At 38.5% G+C, this 21,448-nt stretch overlaps 1 protein-coding gene across 2 annotated transcripts in view; it reads left to right on the forward strand.

Moving 5' to 3' along the window:
* The window catches only part of LOC117408633 (alpha/beta hydrolase domain-containing protein 17B), a 35,876-nt gene extending 16,340 nt beyond the window's left edge, over nt 1-19,536 (forward strand). For both annotated transcript variants that reach the window (XM_058996476.1, XM_034905550.2), the window contains exons 3-4: nt 16,098-16,277; nt 18,745-19,536. In XM_058996476.1, the coding sequence (XP_058852459.1) occupies nt 16,098-16,277; nt 18,745-18,964 (400 nt within the window). In that variant the 3' untranslated portion in view covers nt 18,965-19,536. The remainder of the gene's footprint in view (nt 1-16,097; nt 16,278-18,744) is intronic.
* Nucleotides 19,537-21,448: the final 1,912 nt, after the last annotated feature.

The raw sequence follows: 21,448 nt of genomic DNA on the forward strand, positions 1-21,448 counted from the left end.
AGGGCTTGTATGCATCAGAAGAAGCGCTGCGGTTATTGAAAACGAAACTGATCGTGTAATTTATTTTATCATAAAGACTATGAGTCGAGTGGAGACTTTTGGGATGGTAGTCGAGTGTAGTCTTTTGAGCAGGGACTCGAGTCGAGTCACCGTAAATTACGACTCGAGTCAAGTGATTACAGCTCTGATTCAACCACAGGGGCCTTCGCCCTGTCTTGGACCAGCACCACCTGCTCACAGTGTCTCGTCACTGTATGGAGGCTCTCTCGTGGTGGAAACAACCAGCTCATCTGTGCTTGGGCACAGTTCTGGGCAGTGTCATGAGGACAGACACTTCCAACCTAGCTTGGGGCGCTGTCTGGAACGGCCAGGGTGTGCATGGCGTGTTAAAACCCCCACTCCACATAAATGTTTTGGAGCAGCTGGCCCTGCTGCAATCTTCCTGGAAGATTACAAGGGAGACACATGTTGATCTGCATGGACAACACCACAGTGGTGGCTTACATTAACCACCAGGGTGTTCTCTGGTAAGCCGGTCTCAATTGTGTTGCCCGGAAGTAGTAGCCCCGAAGTGGCCCAGGAGAACTTGGTTCTCGGCGCTGGCACAGCTCCTGTACGGTCAGCCGTGGGAGTTGCCGGCCCGTCGCGACCTGCTGAGTCAGGCGAGGGACACTCTCTGGCATCCAGACCCAACAGTTCTGCAGCTCTGGATCTAGCCCCTGAGCGGAGACATAAGAGTCACCTTGGGTTATCTGACAGGGTCATGTCACCCTTCAGAATTCCAGGGCAGTATCTACCCACTCCCAGTACAGCTACAAATGGAGTGTCTTCCAGACGTGGTGTCAGTCGAGTGCACTGGACCCTGTGACTTGCCCACATGGCAGATATACTGCAATTTTGCAGGACCTGTTTGATGAAGGAAAATCTCTCTCCACACTTCACTACCTAGGTTTCCTGGGGACAGAATTTTATGGGTGTTCGGAGGTCAAACCCCCCTAGAAAGGACCTTGTCCCTCACTGGTGGCTCAAAGTAGTGCTGGACACACATTCAGCAGAGCTGAAATTCCTGTCCTTAAGACAGCTTTCTTGCTTTCTATTACCTCCACCAAGTGGGTAGGTGAAATGCAAGCATTCTGAATGGTGAAAGCCTGTTTGCTCCCTTTCAAGTACGAAATGTAACCACTACCTAATGGGTGTTTACCTCCTAAAGACCCCGAAACCTGAATAAATTTATCAAAGCCGCTCGCAGAGCCTCTGTGATGCAGTCATGCCCGCCCCCGATGGCATAAAAGGTCTGCACTCACATAACTCAGCGTCATTAAGATAATAACTCATCATCCTCCTGCTTACATATGTATCTGAGATGGATTTACAAAGTGGTCAAAATGTAAAATAAAATTAAAAAAAATAAAATAAAAACTAGAACTGCCAGGCAGTTTTATGGCTCCCAAGCCCCAGTACCAGTACCAAACACTTAAGCACTTATGGAAGAAGCGGGTTTAGTTCTTGATATTTGACAAGTTTGAAATCAGTAACTTCACCAGTTCTCCAAGAAGATTTTGAAAGTTCTTTCCAAAAAATGCGTCGGGCGGCCATCTTGGTTCACCACTTTTGAAAAAGTTAATTGTACTAATACAGGCATGATGGTTTTCAGGTTTGGTTAATCAAGTAAACTGTTTTTAAACTGAAGCAGTTTTAAATTTAATTTGAAAATTTAGGTCCGGCAGCCATCTTGTTTCACCCTTAGCGGTCCATTTATTCAGCGAGTGTCAGGCGCGTCGGGTCCAATTTATTTTCACACACGCAGTTTATTTTAGATGCGCTGTTTAAAAGTATTTTTTTCACAGTAAAACAGGTTTAAAATGCACTGCATACCAACAGGACACTCAGTACTGCATCTCCAGCCCTGCCCCACCCCTTGTTCGCTATATTTTTCAAATGCCTCTTAATAATAATAATAATAATAATAATAATAATAATAATAATGGTACATACCGATAAATCATCTCTTGATCACTCGTTTTATCACCAAACTCCACAATAATGCGATCCAAGTCGTTATTTTATTAATATAACATCTAAAAAAAGCTCTGCAAATGTATGTGATGTTCTTTGAGCGCTGGATGCGGAAGCAGCTATCTTGTTTGTTTATGTCTGTGTTATCTATGTGGTGTCGGGTCTATAAGTATTCATGAGATACGCCCTTTTTATTCGGCTTCTCTCGGCTCCTATCGGTCTCCCTCGGCCATTGAATGGTTTTCTCGGCTTTTTTCGGAGAAAAAACGACTAGAGACCTGTTTTTTGCGTCTTTTTGATGATGTCGGACAGGGTCCGACATTGGACCGGAAAGGGAAAATTGCGATGTTGGACCAGGTCCGACATAGGACCGCAAAGGGTTAACAAAATAACACCATTTTGCCATATTTAAATTCTGTTGTCACCGGGATGATGCCTACCAAGTTGGGAGTAAGTTGGTTAAATGGTTTTCGAGCAGAAGCAGTTTGTTTGGTGCACGTTTTGGGGAATTTGGTAGCAGCCAGTTTGATAGTAAACTTTATCGCAGCACCGTTTGCTTCGCAAGCTTGAAGCAGGTTTGGTTGCTGATGACATATGCCAAATGTCAGATCAATCACTTCAACGCTTCCCAAGAAGAATAATTTTGGTTCCAGTCAACACCATTTTTTTTTTTTTTCAGTTGTATTGATACAGTGACAGGGATGATGCTTGTGAAATTTGGAGTTAGTCAAGTAAACCGTTTGTCAACTGAAGCAGTTTTAAATTTAAGACGTAAATGTCCGTCTGGCAGCCATGTTGTTTTACAAAACAACACAATTTTTACATATTTGTATTCCATTGTATTCCCAAGCCCCAGTACCACTACCAAACACTTATTCAATTACTGGATGAAGCGGGTTTATTTCCTGATATTTGACAAGTTTGAAATCAGTAACTTCACCAGTTCTCCAGAAGAAGAATTTATTTCCAAAAAATGTGTCAGGTGGCCATCTTGGTTCACGCACAAACACCATTTTTGAAAAAGTAAATTGTACTGACACAGGCATGATGGTTTTCAGGTTTGGAGTTAATCAAGTAAACCTGTTTTTTAAACTGAAGTAGTTTTAAATTTAAGAAGATGTCGGTCTGGCGGCCATCTTATTTTACAAAAGAACACCATTTTGCCATATTTGAATTCCATTGTCCCCAGGATGATGCCTACCAAGTTTAGAGTTAGTTCGTTAAACAGTTTGCAAACAGAAGCAGTTGCTTTGCACAAACTTGATAGACAACCTTGCCAAGGCTATGTATGCAAAGTTTTGTTTCAATTGGCATAACGGTTTCAGAGAAGATGTTAGAATATTTTTGTCAAATCTAATGTGGCTGCCGAACCATGTGACCAATCGACTTGTGTTGATCAAATCTACTTATAGGCCATAAGGGTAGTATGTGCCCCAAGTTTCACGTCTTTCAAATAGGAGGCACTTTTTTACACAGAGAATTGTGAGGGTCTGGAACCAACACCCCAGTAATGTTGTTGAAGCTGACACCCTGGGATCCTTCAAGAAGCTGCTTGATGAGATTCTGGGATCAATAAGCTACTAACAACCAAACAAGCAAGATGGGCCGAATGGCCTCCTCTCGTTTGTAAACTTTCTTATGTTCTTATCTCTACCATAAGCGGTTTTGGAGAAGATGATTTTGTTAAATTGGCCAGCATTCGTGAAAAATGTCTGCCAAACCATGTGACTTTGTTTTTGCTGTGACACAACTTGCTGCTTGCATCACCATTACAAAGGCTGTTTGGGTTCTAATAAGCAGGCTTCCCTCAGTCTCGTACTTGTACTGACTGTGTGGTTAGCCAGAAGCTTATACAGATGGGCATCCCTGTATGTTGCTTCCTGCGGTAACATGAACCGAGAAGGCCCGTACTGTACCCGTACCAAGGTCACTGACCTGCTCCGTTCCCGACGCGGTACCGTACCAAACAGGGAACGAGGTTACCGCACCAGTACCGGACCGGTTTCTTCGCGGCATTGTGGCAATTGATGAGGGCATCCACAGCAATTGCCGCATGGCCACTGTTCATTTAAAGCCCTAAATACATACATACATACATACATACATACATACATACTGTACATACATACATGTTATATTTATAGAATTCTGCCATTAATAAGGTGCGTTGAGTAGAAGATAGTTAAGTGGAAATGTAGTGCGTCCAAGTGAACTTCAGGTTCCGGAGCACATTGAAAACAATATGGTATTAGGAACTCTGTTACCTGGTAAATGCAGTGTGTGTGTTTAAGTTAATGGTAAGGTAGAAAAACTGCTCTTCATTTAGATTGGATTGCCTGTAAGCTGTAAGATTTCTGATCCTTCTATGCAAGCACAGATCTGAAAAACAGAAGTACCGCTTTGTATTTAATTAAATGCCAGCTTGACATGCATCCTTTACAAAATTAAAGGTACTGTAGACCTCTTATATTCACATGGTAACTTGCTTACTTTATATTTTCTGCTGCTCAGCCATAGTCCATCGAGTCACCTCAAATATAATCTTTGAGTCAAACTACAAAAAATCTCGTCATCTTATTGAAAAAAATAAAATAAATAAAAAGTTCTGACCACGTGGTCATGATCACTTTTATGTCTCTCTCGTGTATATGACTCTGCTCTAAATCATGTCTTAGAAAACATTTTCCTATGTGTGTGCAGACACCTGGACCCAAGACGTGAGGACCAGACCTTTTCATCTTAACTGTTTATAATGAAAAGCGTTTAGACTTTTGTGTTTTGTCTGGTTGGCATGTGTGCATTTCATTTAAACCTATTGAGCATATTGAGTAATTCATAACTAAAGAATATTGGATTTTGTTTGAATGGTTAAAAAAATATTGTATTATTATTTAGATCAGTGGTGGGCAACCAAAGATAATCAAGAGGGCAGCAGGTTCCGGCCCTCAAACAACTCCAAGGGCTGCAAGACCTCCTTTACCGCAATCGCAAGCCAAAATTTATAAATTTTAATTTAAAAAGAGCTATGTATTACATTATATAAACATTAAGTATGTAATAAAGGTTTGAACATATCAATGCAAAAGAAAAAGCATTTAAAATCATAAAAATACTACTTACGACTTCTGGGTGACCATATTTTCCACCAGCTTTTTGAAGTTCGGAGTAGGGCAGGTGCAGGCCCATCACAGCTCAGCAGTGAGGTTTCCATATGTTGGTCTGTTGCATTTGTTGTTTTTGATTTTTCCCATCACAGAGAATGTCTGTTCGCATGTATAGGTTGAACATGGCCTGGAAAAGTATGCCATAGTTGGGGAATGCCCTCTTTCTTCAGCTGGTTGATGATGTCTTCATCCATGCACGCACGTGAAGTTTTTCTTGTCAAGCCCAAGCCTCTGGCACACAGTTCTACTGTTAGCAAAGTCAAATCCGAACGGGTTTGTAATCAATGAAATTAATGGCTTCAGCTCATTCAGTAATTAAAACTGGTTTTCAAAACGCTCCTCCAGTCCAGTAAGCATGCCTGCGATAACGGATGCATCGTACTCTGTCTCGCTGGCATCAGAGCAGTTGTTCATTGCTTCTTAAGATGGGGGAGATGCATGAAATCGTGAGACTGCAGCTGAGCTGAAATTAACTGTGGCATGAATTTCCTGACGCTGGCAATTAGGGGAGGTAGGAGGTGATTTTTCCTCAAGTTTAGTGTGTTGATGACCGGAGATATCAGTGAGAAAAGCTAAATCCAGCACCCACTGCATCGTCAAGTTCAGCCTGTACATGAGAACACTGAATAAGAAACTGACGGACAGATGGGAGTAGTACAGTGAGACGTTCCAGTACCTTTCCCCTGCTAAGTCAACGTACTTCAGTGAGTAATGAGGTCCCCATATTCAATATCCAGTTGATTCAGTTCGATAAACTGCCAGTGGTGCAATAGTCGTGCTTATATAAAATGAACAATATGCACCACTTTGTACATCACAGCCTCCAGTCTATCTCCCTTGTCTAGCTTTGCACAGAGGTGGCTCCTGGTGGATTATGTAATGCACCCTGAACAAGTTATGTATGTGAGATGTCAACAGTGTCACAAATACAAGATTTACTCTGACCATAGAAGGACAGCCATCTGCTATGACAGAAACTAGTGGCAAAGCATGCGATCTAAGAAAAATCTAAAATGCTTTGAAAAAGTCAGTCCCTTGTGTAATTCTACCAGGTCCAGAAATACACATGCAAAGCTGAGCAACTTCCCTGTTGTCATTGGACTCATCTAGAGCTACACTAAACACCTCACTTGAATAAAGTATGCAAAAAAGTATGGCCAATTCATCTGAAATATCATTGTCTCTGCGACAAACTGAGTCTGCTGAGTTACAGGCTTCTTGTGTGTCTGAGAATCTTCTCTTGGTTTTTGAACTCCTCGAATGAAATCCCAGAAGACTCGATAAAGCACTCTTTTATTCATTCTCCCTCCAAGAAGGGCTTTGCATTTTTTGCAAGCAACCACGCAATGCAATAGCTTGCCACATCACTTTGCAATATGCCAGTTTTAAACACTTTCTGTTGTGAAGCACGGCTGCTCTTAAGCAAGCATGCAAGCTGCCGTGTGCGTAGGGCAGATCCTTGGGAAACTTTGCTTCACAAGCAGAATGGCGAGTTTCGTAGTGTCTCTGAATACTGAACCATTTTGGAATTGACAGTGCTTCCTTGCAGATGAGGTAAAATGACTTCCCCTTGTGGTCCATAACAAAGAAATCCAACTCCCAGCTCTCTTGAAGAGTCCAGTCCTACCTTCATCGGCAATCTTTTGCTTTTTGACACTTCTTTCACCGCGTTTTGAAGTAGCAAATTAACTTGGCTCTCCACCATCTTATCTACCTAACCTTTTCTTCCTTTCTTTAAAACTATAATTATTACAACAGATAAGTATTCAACTAAACTGGCGGGTTTAATCAGCAACAAAACTTGCGCAAACTGAAACGTCATACCTTGCGACAGCATTCTGCTATACTGCTAACACTTTCACTCTCTGTTAACACAGTAAATTATACACGTTTTAAAGAAACCGTGTACATTTATGTTTTGATTTTATTTTCATCAATGGAAGAGAGCATTAACTCGCTTTTCTTCTTGGGGGATTATTCTTTTTCTTTCTTTTTTTTTTTTTTTTTGGATGGATGAGGGGATGAGGGGGGCCGTCGAAGGCCGAGGGATATTTATTTATTGTTTTTGACTGGACAAGGGGGCCGCAGGTAGATGCATCGTGGGCTGCGGGTTTAGATAGTAATTTAGATAGTTTACCAACCCAATTTGAGTTGGTCCGGTAGTATTCATATGAGTACAACAATAATACTCTAATTGTCCAACGAATTGAAGAGGACCTAAATAGCGCACAATGTGTACAGTAGTTCCTGGCATATTTGTTTTGTGGTTTGGGCCACCATATCGCCTCTATGACTTGTCAATACATTGTATGCGTCCTGAGGGATTGATCTGTCGTTACCTGCTTGGGATTGGAGTTTGCGTATAAAAGGTTGTTTTCTGAGACTGTTACCATTCCAGAACCCCCAGGACTGTCCTAATGGACACATTGAATGAGACAATTACACAGGCACCCACTCAGGGGTTTCGCTGTCGCTCGTCACTCTCGTAATTTGCAAATGTTTTTTGAAAGTGACGACAAAAAAAAATGTGGAATCGTCACTAGTGACGATCGTTTCTGTTTGTACTATAAAAAAAATCCCTTTTGTTAAAGTCACACACAACGTCTCGTTCTTCAAAAGAAGGGATCGCTAAACCATAGAGTCACTGCTGCTGATCAGATCAGCGCCTCGGCCTCATCGATTCATTGACTCTGCAACGCAATGAAAACACAATAACTAAAAAAAAAAAAAAAGTAGCCTACGGTAACGTTATAAAATATGTGAAATGTGTCTTTTCTATGACCAAAAATGCTAAAATTCAGGGCCAAAATTATTCCGTATGTGTTAAGCACCAACTGTCTCTTGACCATTTCGCCAGTAGACCTATAACGAGCATGATAAAATTATATTTATACTGTGTATGTGGTTTTATACGGCACTGTATATATGCCTACAATACATCTTGCATTGAAAAAACACCACTGGAATCGGAATAAAGGAAATTATTATGTAATACAGTTCACGTGCAGCATGGTTTTGGTAAGTAGCATTTTCTAAACTATATAATTATGTGCAGTATTAAAATAAGTTAAAAACATAGCAAATCCACAAAACCAACGAAATACATAGTGTATATTTGACATTTTATTTGTAGTGTTCTGTGTAACACGGGCCAACGTTTAACCTGAAGCAGATATACGCGTTTATCATATCAACAACACCAACGTATGTTGTAAAAATAAAGCAACAATTGTTTTGAAAACTGTCCAAAATATTTACTTGGTGGCTAAGAATGAAAAATGTCAAGATAAAAATGACATTTTCTATATATATGGAAATTGTCAAAATAAAAGGGGAAGCTAGAAGACTTTACCAGTGAGGACAACAGCATTTAAATACTACTAATATTAAACTATATCTGTTGGTAATGTGGTTTCTTCTAGCAGTTTTCAAACTGGGGTACACGTACCCCTGGGGGTACTCGAGAAAAATTCTGAAATGGCAGACAACGCATTTTATTTAGTACCACTTGCCAATCTATTGCAAACTTTTGTCATGTAATCAACGTTTAATCGCTAACACCAGACTGATGTGCTGTGACAGAGCGTTCAGTGCACACCCGGCTAATTTACATATTAAATATGTACATTTTAAATAAGCCCTGTTGTTTAAATGTAATATAAACAGTTGGGCGGTTACTGCAGTCTGTCTGGGATACAAAAAGTTTAAAAAACTTTTAAGTTTAAAAAACTAAAAGCCTAGTCTTTAACTCATTTTATTTCCTGTGTGCGTTCATGCCTGCAAGTCAATATTTATTCTTTTCAATGACCCGATTAAAGTTTACTGTAACTTAAGTACTACATTTCAAAATACAGAATGTTTGGCCAGTCAGAAACCGCAGTATTGTCATGCGGTCTAGTTTGACAAGCCGTTACGTCTGGTGTGAGAGTAGTAAGAGTTTTTAGCTTTCAATCCAGTGAAAAAATGTGGGTTGTTTGCTCAATACTAGTACATTACTAGCAAAGGGCGATCAAGACGAAATACCATCAAAGATTTAAAAACGCCAAAAATGTCTTGCGACTGAAGCTCTCTCCAATTTCCCTGCTATCATCAGTGATTTGTGTGGTAACAAGCAGGGACATCCATCACACTGATACTAGGTAAGCATTTTATTATTCTTTTTTAATTAGCATCAGTACTGTACGTTTTAGTCACCAATAATTAAAAAATGCCGGTAATATGTTTTCATATTGAGGTCAGCTGTAGAGATGTGTAGATAGTGAACTTTTCTTTGCCTTCTTTTCTATAACTTTATCATCAATATAAATACATGATTGCGGTAAACTTGTGCGCGCAAATTAAAAAACAAAACTGTTAGTCAATACTGTAAAATGTCGCAGAAGAAAATCCATTCGTTTTTCAGCACGGCCACAGCAAGAGTGAAACAAACAGAACAACACGTTGTAGAAAATGAAGACTTGGATTCGGAACACCAGAAAAAAAAGAACAAACTAAGCTCACAAGCGTCAGATAAAAGAAAAAGAAAACAAGTAGCAAAGTTTCAGCCTTATTGCAAAACTCTGTTTCCATGGGTTGTATATAATATTTTAAAAATGTTTTTTTTTTTTCTTTTTATTGTAAAAAGACATACATGGTATAGTAATTCATAATGCATTCTGTGTCTGTATGTAGCTTTTCAGGGCAAATAAATCTGGTTCTTGAATTTTAATGTTCTAAAACTTTACAGCTGTAAATTACCAATTTATTTAAACTGTAGAGCATTATTAAAATGGTTTAATTAAATAATTGTTTTGGTCAATACAGTGATTTAAGGTATAAAATAAAAACAGGATTCATAACACCCTTGAAAACTTGTGCGCCAGTAGTGACTATTGAATATCTGGAGTGACTAATGTTTTTAGAAAGTATTAGTCACTAGTGACTACAAAAATCTAGAACCCAGGGGAAACCCTGCACCCACTGTAATGCTCCTTTTGTGAAGTCACTTCAAGCTGTCCCATGTTTATTGCTGAATAGTTGCAGCATATTCTCACACAGCTACTATAGGTCTAGAGGATCACATAACCCATCACTGTGCTGCTTCTACTTCAAAGCAACTTTATTGTGAGACTGCTTACAGAGCATGTGAAATTGATATCCAAATCTCAAACTAGGTAATCCTTTAAAATGCTGGCTTGAAAGAAAATAATCACAACTGTCCTTCACATTCAAAATTTGTTTAAATAATCCATTTCACTGTTCTAATTTAAAAAATAAATAAATAAAGAAATAAATAAAACTGACTGATTTAAAGAAATGAACGTTTTGAAAAAGGTATTTAACCATACCGAAACAGTGGGCAGCTGACTGATCATTTTGTAATAGTATCTGTAATAATCTGTTCTTTTAAGATTAGTCTGCAACATGATTTTTCAAAAGTAGGTTGTACAAGTGTACTTGGCATGTTCACCCTCGTTTCAAATCTATTCTTGAAGGCTGCTGTATACAGCTGAAAAGCTACAGTACCCTAATTTCTGCTACAGATTTTTCTTTTTATCCTAGAATAAACCTTGTTCATTCAACTCTTGGGTCTGTACTGCAAATGAAAGTTTAATGGGAAAATGTGCCACAAAATGTGTTCTAAACAGCTCAAATAAAGGTAATTTACACAGTAAACAAGGTCAGTTTTAAATATTTGTTCTGCCAGACAATACGCCCTTCTGTTCAAGCACCAGATACAACTTTTTATTATTCATGTTCCTCTAACAAACTGTAACGCTAGGCACTGGCAAAGATATTAATGATGCTTCTTATTCTGCTATAGTGAGTTTAGAATGTAGTCGTGGTTTGTTGTTATGGCAACTACTGTAGCTATAAATCCGTTCTTGTGTAAAACCTGATGGATTGATTTAATTAAAGGCACAATGGTGCAGGCGATGTTTTCTGTTCGTCGGGAGATTTTTTACTGGTAGGCCTAATGCTTTGATCAAGTAATCAAACACTTATGACAACATACATTAGAAATGCTACAAAATTCATAAACTTGAACACACAAAAAAAATATGATGCCTTTTAAACCATGCAGCACATGCTCTTCTGGAATTCGTTTCTTTGGGGAAAATTGTACATGTTCTTGTTTTAGGGTTTAAATCCAGCTGACCTGTTTTCAAACTGCCAAATTATGTGCTGTTTTTCTTGAATGTGCTGTAGATCTGTCTGTAACATTCATTTAGCAGATGTCAGCATGTGCACAGTGCAGCAGATTAAATCCATTTCTCCAGTGAAAACTGCTTAAGAGGCATACTGGCCATCTGATCCTTGCTTCCTTACAACCAATTTTAGCTAAAATGTTTTGTGTGTAAGCTCAAAATATAAAATCTAATGTGTATGTGTACAGTAAATTGATGCAACCTGAATTTCTTATTCATTTGTTTTGTGTGTATTGTTTAAAGGTAGTACAGTATTAGGGTGTTTTTTAATGTGTCTGTCTTACAGCTTTGGCAGTTAAGATTTTTTGTTTCAAGTGGGTGTTGATTCTGTGACCATCTTAAAGCTGCAGAGTCCCACAGTCATGTATTGTAATATTTTTCAGTGTACCCTAAAATATGGCAATGGAGCTTTTAAAAGTTAACATGCGTGCAGAGGGTGATCTTTTGGATAATAATAATAATAATAATAATAATAATAATAATAATAATAATATTATTATTATTATTATTATTATTATTATTATTATTATTATTATTATTACTATGTTCCATATATTTTAAATAATGTATAACTACTGAATGCAAAATGCATCAATACGGGGTACACTATTTACTATATACAGTACTACCTTTCACATTTATCAGATGTGTCCACGTCTAAGTTTCTCTTTTCTATACTGACTACACTTGGAAATGTACTGAATACTCTTCTATTCTTGCAAGTGTACTAATAATGTTTCCCTTTACCCTTCAAATCACATCATATATATATATATATATATATATATATATATATATATATAAAGGTTGTAGTCAAAATTTTACATACCCCAACAGAAATTTATAATTTCAGAAATTTCTCAAAGAATTTTAGAAAAATTATTTTGTGGCAAAAGTTTTGCTTTTGTGAAAGTAACAAGAAGTACATGGCTACAATTTTTTATTTCAGTATTTTTTTTGCAAAACTCCAGAAATGCTAATTCAAAAAGTATTCATACTCTTTCATGCTATGGTAGTATTATCTACAAGGTGCAAGAAATTTCAATATGATAATGCAGAACCAAATTCTAGAAAAGTCTATAAAATGCTGGATTGTAGGTGAACATTCTTAAAGAGTATAAAAGAGTTAGGCATAGGATGATTGCTGTCATTACCAATAAGTCAATATGGCACAATTGTAAAACCGATGGGGGCCTAGGTAGCCCCAATTGTTTCTTCTAACTTGTATCAAAAACAAGCTAAGTTAGTAGAAACAATTGGGGCAACCTTGGCCAGCACCAAGCAAATAGACACAGCTGGCAAAGTGGTGGGGGCCAAGGTTGCCCCAATTCTTTCTACTAACTTTGCTTGTGTTTTTTCAGGCACAACAAACGCAGATGAAACGCATGAAAAACACGAGCCAAGTTAGTAGAAACAATTGGGGCAATGGTTTCTTGGAACTTGGCTTGTGTTTTTGATATCTCTATTTTAAATGGCTGGGCACTTTTGATAACTTGGGTTTGCTGCTGTATCCTGTGGTAGTCATGGATGGCGGTACCAAACCAATTAGACCCTGCACTTTAATGTAGACTGCCATGTGCTTATTGGTTGCAAAAAATGGTACGAGGATAAAGGACCATTGCGGTTAATAAAGTGCTGTCTGTCTTGTCAGTGTCTATTTGAAATTTCTACACCGTTCACTGACCACGATGGTCTTGAAATCGCGCACAACAACAGGGCCCTCCAGTCTAAACAAGTCATTAGTTATCGGGCCATATGCAATGGGGTGTACCGAAGAGATTGATACGTTTTGCACTTGAGACATTGACTGTGTAGCTACTTGGAACGGTTTCAGTACATGTACCTTTTCTGACCTGTTTTCCCAGTCCATTTCTTTCAGTTCTAGCACCCTAACATCTGTGCTTTTGATAATCTGTCGATCACTCAAAACTGTGTTTATTGGCCATCTCTGTTCAACTAGCTGTTCAAACATTGCATAATGCTATTCCATTGAGTGGCAGTGCTGGTTTAGGGGAAACATATCTAGGTGTCCCAAACTGCTCCTATGTTTGTTTAGTACTAATGTTCTCAACATCCTATTTCTTTGTATCAAGCTTTTCTTTGTTCGATGTTGTTTCCTAGGTCATGATTAGTATTTTAGGAGACCCAATTGCACTCTGGAGATTCTTTGTAGAGCAGGTAATAGAAGTGATAATTCTCCTTCATGCTGGATTGTGAATTCCTTCCTTGGTCGGTGGAGAAGCAGCTTTTATATATATATATATATTTTTTTTATTTAATTATTATTATTATTATTTTTTATATTTTTATTTTTTTTAAAACATTTGCAGCATTTGATAAAGTGGACGCTTCATCGTTGTTTAGTGTTTAGACACGTTTCCCTGTGTAAATGCCTCACAGAAATAAAACAACTAATTAACAGTCTAGATTAGGATTTTGTAGATTGAGGGCCATTCAGAGTGGTATTATTATTATAAGAGACCATCAAACTTGCAGCTCTTTGTATGCTTTCATTTTGGATCCTAAGGTCCTTTGAACAGGTAGATAATTAGTTACCCGTGAAAAACAAAACCTATTGGTGCCTTAAGATGACATCACTGTAGTTCCTATGTAGAACTACAGTTGCCACCGCTTAGACAGGCACGTTTGTGTTAGCGCGATTCACCCGCAGTAAGCGATGGATGGTATAAACACCCACACAACCTGACTTTCAAAATGTCCCCCCAATCATCAGTACAGTATTAAGACACTCATTACACTAATAAAAAAGATGTATTAAAACCTGCGATGGGACCAGAGTAAGGGCGGATATGTAAAAAGGCAGATAAATGAGTCCTGTTTTAAATACCATTATACTCGGCTGTAAGAATTACGGTACTATATTATTATTTTGCAATTCGTCTTTTATTAGGGAGCTCCCCGAAGTCCCTTGTTTAGAAAGGTACAGGGTAGCCGTCTGCCATGCGGGTGCGTGCATTCATTGCTGAGTGACAGTCAGGAGATCGAGACGGAGGTTGAAGTTGATACACCCCGCAGGCGAACAGGATTTATTTACATATTGTAGCGCTGAGCTGCGGGGTTTCCAGGATATAATGAGACAGACAACAGTTGTGGTTCAAAGCAGTAGGGAAATGCTGTATTTATTATTTTTTTTTAGCTTTTAGTGAATAAAGGCTGTCATTCTTCTCCTATCACTGACAAACACAACCTGTGTTCACTCTCTCTCAATTCTCCCGCCGCCAGATTCTGCTTTTCTCTTTCAAACTGTCATCTCACACACACACACACACCCGTCCTTCCCCCTTCCTCACTCATTGGTCCAACACTCCCTATCTCTGACTGGTCATGTCAGACCTGCTCCTACCCTCCTCAGTGACGCACTCACACTGTCTTTCAGCTCTAGTCACATGCACTAAAACACACAGAGAAGGCTAACAGATCTGAACAAGAATAACACAGTTTATAAACACACATTATTTACAGAGTACTCCCACCCCCTTATCGCTCAGTAACGAGGTGCAAACAGCTGATTGAGAGATCTGTCAAGCTTTTTTACTACTACAGTAAAGTGCTGCCTTTTGTATTGAAATCTATGTGAATGGCAAGGTAACAAGGTGAAAACAGCTGATTGGTGGATTAGTAAAAGCGATTCCTACAGTAATAAGCAGTGTGTTTGTTATTTAAATCTATGTGAATGGTACATAACGAGATCCAAACAGCTGAGTTTGCCCAAAATAACGCTTAACATGGTATAAACGATGCCTTTGTTCTTGAAATCAGTGGGAATGGCAGACTCTTATTTGTCCGATATAAACGGCTGCCTGAAATAACCCTGTACGGTGTAAGTGGTGGCGATTACTTATTTAACTTGTTGTGTAACCACTGCTCTTTCCTTGATCTATGCTACTATGTAATCCAGAGATATGCACTGTAAAATGTGGGGGGAAAAATGCAGCGTTCCTTTATCTTCATAACACATGGTTCTATTTTAACCCTTTGCGGTCCTATGTCGGACTTGGTCCGACATTGCAATTATTCCTATCTGGTCCAATGTCGGACCCTGTCCGACATCATCAAAAAAACGCAAAAAACGGGTTTCTAGTCGTTTTTTCTCTGGAAAAAGCCGAGAAAACCATTCAATGGCCGAGTGGGAGCGACAGGAGCCGAGACAAGCCGAAAAAAAAGGGCGTATCTCATGAATAGTCATACTTGCCCCTGGCATCAGATAGGGGCAGCCATAAGGAAACAAGCTGGCTGATACTGCATCAGCGCTCAGAGAATATCACAGACATTTGCAAAGCTTTTTTCAGATGTTATAGTAATAAAATAATGACTTGGATCGCATTATTGAGGCGTTTGGTGATAAAACGAGTGATCAGGAGATGATTGATCGGTATGTACGACTATTATTATTATTATATTATACTATATATTATCTGTGAAAGCTATAGCGAACGAAAGGGTGGGGCGGGGCTGGAGATGCCTAGTGAGTGCTTTGTTGATATGCAGGGCCTTTTAAACCCGTTTGACTGTGGAAAAAATATTTTTAAACAGCGTGTCTAAAATTAACTGCGCTTGTGAAAATAAATTGGACCTGACGCGCCTGACACACACTTAATAAATGGACTGCAAAGGGTTAAACATCCAAACACTGGTTATATTTACTGTAGATCTGCCACTGTTTTTAGATCAATTGAATAGAGCCATAATGTTGTTTTACATTGTATAGGTACGGCATCTGCCCTGAAAATGTGATCATATATGGCCAGAGTATAGGAACAGTACCATCGGTGGACCTTGCTGCACGATATGAGAGTGCAGCTGTCATTCTGCATTCTCCCCTGACCTCCGGAATGCGGGTAGCTTTTCCAGATACAAGGAAGACATACTGTTTTGATGCATTTCCAAAGTAAGTATGTTCCTATCATTTTAGGCAGTCTTTAAACTAAATTATGTTTTGTATGCTGAATAACTGTACATGGACAAAAAATGTTGACTTGTTCTGTTGCCGTTAGGTACCCAGTAAATTGTGCCAGTTGAGTCATGCTTGCTGTTAGCAGCCTGGATAATTGTATTTGCCCAGAAAGCATGCTTATCCCATTAAAAGGTTTTGATGACATCTAGCCTATTTCTTTTGATCATGTGAGGAAATACCAAATAATTGTCTCTTTCTGACAAGGTATTTGTTCCAGCCATGTTTTAAATTAAAACAATTAAACCTCCATCAAGTCCTAAAGCTGTTAACTGCTTAATTTATACCTGTTACAGATCACCCCTCCATGATTGTATTTGACCATGCCTAAATAATAATAATAATAATAATAATAATAACACTATGTAACACAATTTTTGTTCCTGGATAGTAAGTGTTATTTCCTAATTGCTTATGCCTCAAAAGTATAGAAAATGGCTATTCCCCACAAACTTTGCTTTTGTGACCAGGACAGTGATATTTTGAAATTTACCTATTTCCAATGAGAAAACGGGCGAATTTGTGTCTTTTCGTTCACATAAAGTCAGAAAAAAACAACATATGAATCCAAATTAACATGTATTTATACTAAAGTAATACAAAAATGACTACAGAAGATTTAGAAGCGAGTAGTGTTTCGAGATTTACGATTATACTGTAAATCACTTTCACGAATCAGCCCCCAAATGTAGTCTCCCATCATGTTCTCGTTATACTGTCCTCGGTAGCGGCGTTCAAAGTCCAGTATATCCTGGTGGAAGCGCTCGCCTTGCTCCTCCGAGTACGCTCCCATGTTCTCCTTGAATTTATCAAGATGAGCATCAAGGATATGGACTTTGAGGGACATCCTACAGCCCATTGTGCTGTAGTTCTTCACCAGAGTCTCAACCAGCTCCACATAGTTTTCGGCCTTGTGATTGCCCAGGAAGCCCCGAACCACTGCGACAAAGCTGTTCCAAGCCGCTTTCTCCTTACTAGTGAGCTTCTTGGGGAATTCATTGCACTCCAGGATCTTCTTTATCTGTGGTCCAACGAAGACACCGGCTTTGACCTTTGCCTCAGATAGCTTAGGGAAGAAGTCTTGAAGGTACTTGAAGGCTGCCGACTCCTTATCTAGAGCTCTGAAAAATTGTTTCATAAGGCCCAATTTGATGTGCAGTGGTGGCATCAGCACCTTCCGGGGGTCCACCAGTGGCTCCCACTTGACGTTGTTCTTCCCACAGAGAACTCGGTCCGCTGTGGCCAGTCCTGCCTGTGGTAGTGCGCCTTGGTGTCCCTGCTGTCCCAAAGGCAAAGATAGCAGGGAAACTTGGTAAAACCGCCTTGGAGACCCATCAGGAATGCCACCATTTTGAAGTCTCCTATGACCTTGATGCCATCTCAGAAAAATGCAGATATGTATCCACTTAGGCAGCTGGAACTAAACTGAACTGGTGGGCTTAAGGCCCCTGTATTTATAGTACTATTTATATTACTAGAAAGTTCTAGAAGTTACTCCAAGTTTACTCAGCACTGAATCTATCTGGAATGTTCTGGAAAATAGGTACATTTCAAAATATCACTGTCCTGGTCACAAAAGCAAAGTTTGTGGGGAATAATAGCCATTTTCTATACTTTTGAGGCATAAGCAATTAGGAAGTAACACATACTACACAGGAACCAAAAAAACACGGTGTAATAATAATAATAATAGAGATTGCTCACTCTGTAGCAATTGGCTCTTACAAGGAACTTAACTATAATTAGAAGCATACAGGAACCTTCAGTTCTTGGAATTGGTGCCTCTCAGACAAATTGCTAAATATTTTGATAGAATGTAAGTTAAAATCAAAATCTTTATACACTAACCAGAACACCGGAAAAACTAAGCTAAATTTCAAATCTCAATCTGCCTTTGAATCCTTTTGATTCTTCCTGTGAATAATTTACCAATTTTACCTTGTCCTTTCTTCTACCACTGTACTACTTAATCTTTAGTGCTGTTTGTCTTGTCTGTTGCTACCATTTGTTTTTCCTGCAGCCAAACGCTATGCACACCTTCCTTTTGCAGAGACTAGGCCACTGTCCTTCGCCATGTGTTTAATAAAAGCCTTGTCCTTCACAAGCAGCAGCACGTGTTTGCATTTTAAACAGCAAGTGCACCACACAACAATGTATCCACTCAAGATCTCATTACAACAATGTTAAATGGCTGTACAAAGTACAGATGCATTAATAATGACTGCTTTTGAAAATAGTATCTTAAAAGAAAAAAAAGGATTTCCAAATGCCATGTGTCAGTGGACATTTATTTATGCATTTATGTAGGCTTTAATTATTTATTAATCAATATTCTAAAATGCATGGGCAGTATCCTGAAGTCTCACAATGCTATAATTCCCTTTTTCTTTTTTTTGTTTTGCAGCATTGACAAAATTTCTAAGATTACCTCTCCAGTATTGATTATTCATGGAACAGAAGATGAAGTCATAGATTTTTCACATGGACTAGCACTGTATGACCGCTGTCAAAGACCAGTGGAGCCGTTATGGGTGGAAGGAGCTGGCCATAATGACGTGGAGCTCTATGGACAGTACCTTGAAAGATTAAAACAGTTTGTTGCACATGAGCTGGTGAATTTGTAAAATATATATATATATATATATATATATATATATATATATATATATATATATATATATATATATATATATGAGAAAAAGGGACTTAAAAATGTTATATAACTGTGAATTTGTTTTGTTTTGATTGCTGCTTCTTGTCATTTACTGACTGCATGTGGTGAATAAGATGTAAACCTGAGGGTTTATTTGCAAATCATGTTTGCTGCCTTTTGAAGAAATGTTTGCAAATATCAGTAATGAAGGTTTTCATGCCAGGTATTTAAAGAAAAAAAAAGCTGGAATACTGTCATGCAGTCGGTCTGTAACTCGTTTCTGTACTTAGTTCTTTATGGTTAAACAATTGTTGTTTTCATTTTTATAATATTTAACTGTAGATGTACTACATAACATTTAGAAAGTACGGTAGAAATTATAATGTAAATTCAGAAAATTGCTGTGCAAGTGTTGCCAAATGTTCAGCATATCGGAATCAAATTTATACAGAAACATTTTTAAACATCTCAAGAAAGCTGTTTTTTTTGTTTTATATATTTTGTTTAATTATGTACAATAATAAAAATAATAATTCAATCGGCTTGAAGTTTACTTTTATTTCTGAGACCACTCTTAAAAGTTGGATGAATTTGAAGGCTTTCTTTAACATTAAAAGGGAGCTTATTTCAAGCCTTTTGTCTTTTAACAACGTACAGCTTGGCTAATAACCTAGCTAATTTTTGTGCTCTCTCTCTCAATTCAATTTCAAGTGCTTTATCATTGCCAAAGCAATGATGGGTAAATTCCATCTTTACAATGAACATTTAAAACATATGTAAATAAAACAAAAACAACACAGTACTTCAAACACATCACAACAACAATAATAATGATATACATTTATATATGTATTCTATAACTATTTATTTATTTATTTTTCTTTTCCTCCCTGTGTGAGGAGCCTCAGTGTCACTCCCAGTCCCTCAGGCTGTGGCAGGCGCTTGTGTACTGGGCTGCCACTTCTATACAGCTTGTCTGCTCTCCGAAGAGGATGGGGAGTTTTTCTGGGTCTGGCAAGTCTGAGAAGTCTATGCAGAGATTTTGTATTTTTGGGAAGAAGGCTTCCCTTATATTCTTATATTTTGTGCACTGCAGTAAAAAGTGTATCTCTGCCTCGACCTGATTGAGCTGACAGTGATCACACAGCCTGGCCAGCTCATTGATATAGATGTTGAACAGTGTTGAGCTCAGACTGCAGCCTTGTCTCACTCCCCGCCCCTGTGTGAAAAATTGTGTTCTTTTATTGCCAATCTTAACCCCGCATTTATTTTCTGTGTACATAGATTTGATGATGTCATATACTTTACCCCCTACACCGCTTTGGATAAATTTGTAAAATAATCCTTCATGCCAAATTGATGAAAAGCTTTTTTAAAGTCTATACAATAAGCAAATATTTTCTTTTTATTTTGGTTTACATGTTTGTCTATTAGGGTGTGTAGGGTGTAAATGTGGTCAGATGTCCGGTGTTTTGGAAGGAAGCCAATCTGACTCTTGCTCAGGACACTGTGTTCGGTAAGGAAGGCCAGTATCCGGGCGTTAATGATACTGCAGAACACCTTCCCCAGATTACTGCTCACACAGATGCTCTCTCTCGCTCTCGCTCTCGGGAGATGTGGCTTCATCACGGTCCACACTGCTGATCCTGGCATTGTCGGATCACTTCCTGTTTCAGAGGGTGGTGGCTTTCTTCTCCCCTTTAGCAGGCAGGACCAGCGGCAAATAGTACATAATCACCTCTCACCATACCCATACAATCAGTCGTGATCCCAACATTGAATATGCTGTTTACTTTGTAGATCATAATGGAGGAAATGCAATCTCTCCGCTTTTTCAAATTGTAAATAATTTAGTGTTTTTACTTTTACATTTTTATTTCCTCCTCGTCTGTTAAGCATACATATTTATAAATCAATTTTCTTTAAAACAGCGTGGGTGACTAATGTTATTATTTTTTTATTTGTGTAACTTACCTTTCATTACAAAAGGAGCTTTGCTTATTAATAAATACAATGTAAAACATTTTTTTTTTTTTTTTTTTTTACACAAAACCAAAATCCAACAACCACATATAGCTAAATGCACTATATGTTTACAAACTATACAACTGATGAAAGTTAATTTACGGTCATTGCTGAACACTCCCAAGTACTGAGATTGTCATCTGCTGATCTGAAACGCCTTGAGAAACAAAACAAGATGAATTCCATGTTCTATATAAAATTTTAAAGACAAAGGACCATGATTGGCTTTGGACAACCTGATTTCTCAACCAAGGGTTTTCACGGTTTTTGTCGGCAGTATTTCTCTGGTAAAACATACGTACAAAGTAGCAAACCTTTTCAGGGAAATAAAATATATTTTTGATGGACCAGAGAATCCCTGGGTGTTGGCTAATGCAGAACAAACCAACAATCCTAGAATGCTAAACTAAAGAACAACCTGGGGATGGAG

The sequence above is a fragment of the Acipenser ruthenus genome, chromosome 2 (assembly GCF_902713425.1).
Source record: "Acipenser ruthenus chromosome 2, fAciRut3.2 maternal haplotype, whole genome shotgun sequence".
NCBI classification, from domain to species: Eukaryota; Metazoa; Chordata; class Actinopteri; order Acipenseriformes; family Acipenseridae; genus Acipenser; species Acipenser ruthenus.